General features: G+C 55.1%; 1 protein-coding gene across 1 annotated transcript in view; it reads left to right on the top strand.

The window, feature by feature from the left end:
* Positions 1-5,873, top strand: part of LOC104512198 (mastermind-like protein 3) — a gene marked incomplete at its 5' end in the record, with an annotated part of 6,172 nt that extends 299 nt beyond the window's left edge. Inside the window, 2 exons of the mRNA XM_010155083.1 lie at positions 2,134-2,224; positions 4,817-5,873. Of these exons, the coding sequence (XP_010153385.1) occupies positions 2,134-2,224; positions 4,817-5,808 (1,083 nt within the window). The remainder of the gene's footprint in view (positions 1-2,133; positions 2,225-4,816) is intronic.
* Between the last annotated feature and the right edge of the window lie 1,112 nt (positions 5,874-6,985).

Here is a 6,985-nt window from a genome sequence, read left to right as displayed (position 1 = left end):
TGGGAGGCAGTGCGACACCGGCCCTTCCTTTGATGTCGGGTGCCGCTCTCTCCGTGGCTCCTGTCGTGGTATTTCAGTGGGTTGTCACACCTGCCTCAGGCTCACCGTTAGCTTGGCAAGCATTGCCCACGTTCCCCGCTTGGCAGTCACGTGGGATTTTAGACACTGGAAAAGCAAGCCCTTAACCCCGTACCTTGTGGTGCCTTTACGCTGGCAGCAGCGGACTGCTGCGGTGGCTGGGGCTCTCCCCTAGCTCTGACTGGGGTCTCGCACTGGCAGAAGCTGCCCAGAGCCCTGTGGTGACCTGGGAGGTGGGTTATCGGTAACCCGTCACAGAAAAACACGTCACTGGTCTAGTGGAAGGGGTACCCGCCCATGGCAGGTGGGTTGGAACTAGATGATCTTTAAGGTCCCTTCCAACCCAAACCATTCCGTGGTTCTATGATTCTATGAAAAAGGGTTAGTGTCCACCCAGTTCCGTTCCTCAACCTGGCGTATCACGTTAGCACAGGGGAGAAGCAGCACCAAGGGTGAAGCCAGGGGCTGAAGCGGGAGAACAGGTGAAGCACCCCTCGCCGTGGCCATGCGGAACTGCTGCACGGGGAGCCTGTCATCTGGCTTCCGGAGTGCTCCGGCTTTGCCGTACGGATGTTGAATTACCAGGTGCCGGCGTGGCCGTGCCTCCTGCGTATTAACTCCGCTGTAGTTTAAAAGCAACCCGGGAGAAAGCCAGTGGAAGTCCCACTGCTCGGTTCCTAGAAGCTCATGCCGAGTTTAGCCCGGCAGTCCCTCGCTGTTACCTGGGTGATGTTCTGCTAGGTCGGTGGCTGCTCTGAGCTCGGCTTCGCCCCTCTTGCTGGAGAAATACAGGTTAAGCTTGGGCCTGCTTTAGCTTGTGTTAGACCTTGCACGTGTGGCATAGCCACGGGAATGCTGACAGCCTTCCCCCTCACGGTCCTCCTGAGAGACAGAAACGTTCACCCCCAGTGAACAGGAAGGATGCTCCTAGAAATACTCTGGATAAAGATGCAGGACTCGCTTGGGGGGTGAGCAAGCGCAGAAGAGGGAGGGTGCAGTAGTGCTCCCCCACTGTGGATTAGGCCACTTGAGGTGCATAAACGCAAGAGCCAGTGACTTGGCTGCTGAAGGCAAGAAAAGCCACAAGGCTGAGGCTGTCAAGTATGCTGGCACAGATGAAAAGTGATGGAGTCACAGCCCTCAGGCTCCTGGCTTTCGGCTGTTCTGTGCCTGACACGGTTCCTCTTATCTTTTTGATAGTCCGTAATACGTGTTTATGAACACAGGGATTAGTACGCGCTTCCTTCCCATCTTTGCCATTCTCTTACCTTCCTTGCGCATCCCTGGTTTTTTACAGCTGCAGATGAAGCACCAAGACGTGTCCTTCACGTAAGTGCTCAGTCGGGTGCGCCCTGGGCTCTCAAAGCTCTGGCGAACACACGCCGGTTTCACAACCAGCTCTCGATTCTGGTTTACAGCTGCGAGTATCCACAGAAAGCAGCCGTGGAGGAGCAGTGTGGGCTGGATCGAGGCAGGGAGGCGTCTTGCAATTCCCCGCTACCCAGGCACCATTCACTGAAGTACCAGAGCCCTTAGTAGCCGGTTCTGGTTTGGCTGGGGAGTGGTCCTGGGCCACAGGGCTCCGGTCAGGGTGCAGTTCTTGCAGGCGAGTTTTTTGAGCGCAGAGATGGAGGAAAGTCTTGTACCAGGAGCACAAGCCTGTAGGCCCTGGCAGGGCTGGGGGAAGGAGAAGGGTGCGTGGCTACAGTTGCTCTTAGACCGAAGTGAGCAAAGTTACTTCATATTCCCCTGCTCCTTTCAGCCTGGAGATGGTCAAGTTGGCACTGTAGCGGTTGAGATGAAGTGGCTGGAAGTGAGGAGTGATGGTGGTAGCCTCGGTGCTTGTTCCTTTTTGAACCAAGAGGAGTCTGTGTGCTGAGTAGCCCAAGTGCTCTCAGGTGGACTCTTCAAATCACTCCGCTCGTCTCTCCAGAACAGCTTGCTAGATAAGAAACGCTGCAGTTCTGCCGCGGTACTTCTGCCACCAGCCCCTTTCTCAGCTCTAACTAATTAATCACCTTTTTCTCTTCTGCTTTTCCTTCCCTTGTCCGTTTTCAGCAGCTGCAGCAGCAGTCCCATTTGCCTCGGCAGCATCTGCAGCAGCAGCGGAGCCCGTATCCAGTGCAACAGGTCAATCAGTTCCAAGGTAACGGCCAAGTCCTTATTCCCATGTTGGAGGCAGCGCATGCCCCTGGGCGGGCAGGTGGAGGTTTGAGCAGGGGTTGAAGCAGCGTGCCGGCAAAGGAGGGCAGGCGCGTGCACATGCTGCGTGTTCTACCCAAGGGGAATGCCCAGGTTTCTGTATTGAGTGAAGTCTCCCGTTTCCCTTCTGAGGAAAAATGCAGCAAAAGCTGCATTTTTTTATTTAACATTTGGTTTGCCTCTTCGACATGTTGATTCTGTGGATTTATCCTGTTTACCTCCACTCTCACCATGCTTTTTTTCCCCAGCTCGTGTCTCTCACTGTATCTTGGTTTTACCCTTCTTCATTCCCCACTCTGTCTAATTTGATGAGCAGAGAATTTCGGGGAGGTCATCCTTATCTGGAGGAGTGGCTGATAAAGGTCAGGTGTGGGAAACACTGAAATAGCTGAGATGTAAATGAAGATTACTGATTTTTTGTAACGCTCTCAAAAAAAGCGGGTGTTATTTCGATGTGCTTGGAGACAGCTGAAGTGTGTAAGTGCAGTAATTTTGGCTTAGGAAAAGGAGTTAATGCGGAGGTTTTTGGGTGCAGAGCACCAGCTGAATGCCTTTGCCAGCCATGGACTCTGCACAGATATGAAACGCACACGCACGTGCGCTGCGTGATCGTGACAGTGTCACGTAGCTGCGACAGAAAATGGGGGAGGGCAGCATGTTGCAGCCCTCGTTCCCAGGAAGCGAAGACACAGCCAGCTCTTACCCCGTTACGCACCAGGGTGGCTCCTTCTAACCGCCGCCTTGGGTTTGTCTTTGGCAGCACAAATTCTATGTATTCCTGGAAAGAGATGGGAAGGGTGTTGAGGCTAATCTGACAGAGCAAGGAATTAATTCTCACAAAGCAACTAGTTTAAATATACATATTTCACCATTTTTCCTAGTTAGGCACGGGAATGCGATCCAGTGCAGTAGGTTATGTGTAAACGAGACCAGAAGGTGGCCCAAAATCTTAAAATCTGTTGCACCTCTCAACTACTCCTTGGGCAGCCTCTCTCTTACACAAGCCCGGTAGCGAGCAGTGGTAGCGCGTGAACCGCGTGCTGGCAGCGACCCTCTGGGAGGTTCTCAGCTGCCGTTTCCAGTTAAGAAATAGCTGAAGGTGCACTCAGTAAGTTTTTATCATTCCCTGGGTCTTCAGCACTTGCTGGAGTCACTGTGGAAAGAGGCTGCTTCTGAGCGTGGAAGGAGGAGGCGATCTAAATTAAGAAAAGTCAGGGGGACCCCAGTGCCAACCGTTAAGGAGACGGTTTGCTGGCACGGAGAAGTTCAAAGCTGCTGCTACGTTTGCCCGGTTGAAGTGAGATCCAGACGGCCTCTCTTCAGGCTGCAAAATGTTCCACTCCGCTGTATGCTGGAGCTGAAAGCATCCTTCAGAAGCTTATCCTCCTGCAGCAAAAGGGAGGTGTAGCCGTCCCCTGCGTTACACGTAGAACTGTAGGAATGACACTTCCTTCATGCCTGCCTGTTTCTCACAGAAAGGGGAAGGACGGTGTTGGAGCGGGGAGGAATTGTGTGCCTCCTGCTCCTGGAGCTTCCCTGCAGTGTTCTAGTCAGTTCAGTGCGGTGGTGACTCAGAGCTACAGTGAACCCAGGGCATCATCACAGCTCCGGTAATTGTTTTTAAATAAAGACAGTAAATACAGGAGCATATCAGCTTCCCAGAAATCGATTGCTTCTCTCCACCCCTGGAAGGAAGACACAAGCGTGGCTCAGTTAGCTGCCACGGTGTGGAATTTAACAAGGTTAGGATTTTCTGCTTTCCCATCACCGGCCTAAGGTGGAGTGAAATGTGCTTATACCATCGATTCACTAATACACTCTCCCTGCTTGGAATGTCCACAAAACCCAATTTTTCTTCTTTCCATAGACTTAATCAGTAACGATGACATAGAAAATCCATTCATTTATGCCTCCTGAGCTATTAAAAAATTGATTGGCCTTCCGAGCCTGACATTTCCATTTTCAAGGCTCACTTTTGGAAGACACCGGAGATATTCAGAAGAGAGCTTCCAACGGCAAACTCAAGTTCAGCTGCTTTGCTGCCGTTGGAGGCGGCCGACGGAAGCTTTCTCAGTTGCTTGCTAGAAGCTGAACTGGGCTTCTTGGGGGAAGAGAAGTGCCATCGTTTTAGGCCTGAAGGGACGCAGGTGTTCTCTGCTGCACGGCGTCCCGCTTCACACGCTGAACACGGTTCCTGCTTAGGGCAGCGCTTGAGCTGCGTTGACTCTCCCCTCCCGCGAGAGGGGACTTGGCAGGTTAGGACAGAGGCTGCAGCCTGACTTGGGGCAGGGAACACGTAACGTCTGAAGTGCAGCCGGTGTCAGGCAGCGAGCACTTCTCCCAGGGATGGGGAAACCTCCTGGCTCTCTGCTGACCTTCACGGGAAACAATCGTTTATTCACCCAGAAAGCCCGGCCGTCTGCAGTCCGGCTGTGACGCAGAAGGCTCCCACGCATTCCCCCTTGTGCAGAGTCGCGTTAATTGAGATTTACAGGGCTGCGTTCTTTTTTCTTACCTTCCTCCCTTTTTGGCGTAGGTTCTCCCCAGGACATAGTGGCCGTGAGAAACCAAGCGGCACTCCAGAGCATGAGGACGTCGCGAATGATGGCCCAGAACGCGAGCATGATGGCGATGGGTCCCTCCCAGAACCCCAGCACGCTGCCCACAACCGCAGGCCAGTCAGACCTGGGCATGGCTCCTTACAGCAGCGCCTCTTCCAGCCAGCCAGGAATGTACAGTCTGAGCACAGGGATGAGCCAAATGTTGCAGCACCCAAACCAAAGCGGCATGAGCATGGCACATAACGCGGGCCAGGGAACGAGGCAGCCTGCCTCCGGACAAGCGGTGGGAATGGTCGGCACTTTTGGTCAGAACATGCTGGTCGGCTCGGCGCTTCCCCAGCATCAGCAGCAGATGAAAGGACCTGTGGGCCAGGCCTTGCCCAGGCCGCAAGCACCGCGACTTCAAAGCCTGATGGGGACTGTCCCTCAGGGAACACAGAACTGGCAGCAGCGAGGCTTACAAGGTATCCCCGGAAGGACTAGCAGCGAGATGGGGCCCTTCAATAACGGCACAACGTATCCCATGCAGTCGGGGCAGCCGCGGCTGTCCAAGCAACATTTCCCACAGGGGCTTAACCAGGCGGTTGTGGACACCAGCGGAACAGGAAGAGCCCTGAACCCGGCGATGGGGAGGCAGTTGCTGCAGCCGCTACCTGGGCAACAAGGAGCCGGCCAGGCCAGGCCAATGGTGATGCCTGCGCTAAGCCAGGGGGTCCCCACGATGTCGGGCTTCAGCCAGCCTCCGGCGCAGCAAATGCCGGCTGGCAGCTTTGCGCAGAGCAGCCAGGGCCAGGCCTACGAGCGGAATCCCACTCAGGACATACCTTACACCTACAGTAACGAGGGGGCAGGGGGGTCGTTCCCCAGCCTAGCAGAGGGCGCAGACCTTGTGGACTCCATCATCAAGAGCGGACCCGGGGATGAGTGGATACAGGAACTGGATGAGCTGTTTGGAAACCCCCAGTGAATGGGCTTGTATAGTCTGGAGTTCGGGTGTTACGTTCGGAAACGGAGAGAGTTGGATGTTCTCCCCATCCTTGGATTGTTGTTTTTCTGTTTGAGTTGGTTTGGTTTGGGGTTGTTTCGTTTTCTTTTGTTTTTAATTGTGCAAACTGAGCTGATCTGTAGCCAACTTTGGAAGATTTGGGGAACGATGAAAACATCGGTGCCCCGAGACTTCCACCAAGCAATCTCCGTTGCGTGGCAGCGCCCGCTGCGTGTGCGTAGAGGGCGGGATGGGGAAACTGGAAAAGCCAGCTGATGCCTCTGGTTGGGAAGGTTTGGCCTTTCCCCACTGGAATGAGGCTTCATTGCACAGCGGTGTGGATGGTCCCAATGTCTCCTGCCTCACGCATCTGTACATGCTGTAACGTTCAGGGGAGCAGATGGAAGCAGCCGGGAGCACAGCCTAAAGCCGCCCACGGGCGGTTGCGCAGGCCCTGGTCGGAAATGGGCTTAGCCCTGGGAGTGAGTGGGTCTGAGTGGGCCACAGCCAGGCCCACAGGGCCGGCTCTGGGCTTCCGCAGGGGAACGCGCTGCACATGCGGCAAACCTGAGCAGTGGCAGGGAGGTCACCCTTCTCACTGTAGGGTGATAGAAGGCCAGTGAAAGCGTAGGAGAACGTAACTTGGGCAGTGTGGCGAGGACAGTCTGATCGGGGGACTGCTTCTGGGGACAGCCCAGTTAACTGAATGAGCTGTCTAGTCCCCTCGCAGTAGCGCCCCCCTGTCAGAACGCTTCGGTGCGTATCGGCTGTCCGGGGGTGCAGAACGGCAGCTACAAGCGGTGCCGAAGGGCGAAGAGGTACCAAGAGACGTCAGCACAGGTCCTAAGCGGGTCCCTCTCTCTCCTTCCTCCCCAGTATGGTTTCAGTTCACTTCCTTCCCCTCCTGTGCTGTGGAATTCGAAGAACAGGAAGCAGTGAGGGACCGTGGTGACGTAGTTATTACAAACACGGGCTGTGCCCAAATAAGCCTTGAGGTAAGGGCGACGTGTCCTGTGCGGACCGGCGCTGAGCGGTGTTGTGATGAAGCTGCGGTACGTCTCGCACAGCGCCGAGGCGCCGGCCCCTCTGACCATCTGCAGCAGCAGCTCCCAGGCTGCGGGCTGGGGCTGAGGTGAGCCGTTCTCCAAACGCCGCCTTC

Source organism: Eurypyga helias, unplaced genomic scaffold (assembly GCF_000690775.1).
Source record: "Eurypyga helias isolate BGI_N326 unplaced genomic scaffold, ASM69077v1 scaffold43517, whole genome shotgun sequence".
In the NCBI taxonomy this organism is placed as follows: Eukaryota; Metazoa; Chordata; class Aves; order Eurypygiformes; family Eurypygidae; genus Eurypyga; species Eurypyga helias.
The sequence above is the reverse complement of the archived record's forward strand: the minus strand, read 5'-3'. Positions and strand labels throughout refer to the sequence as shown.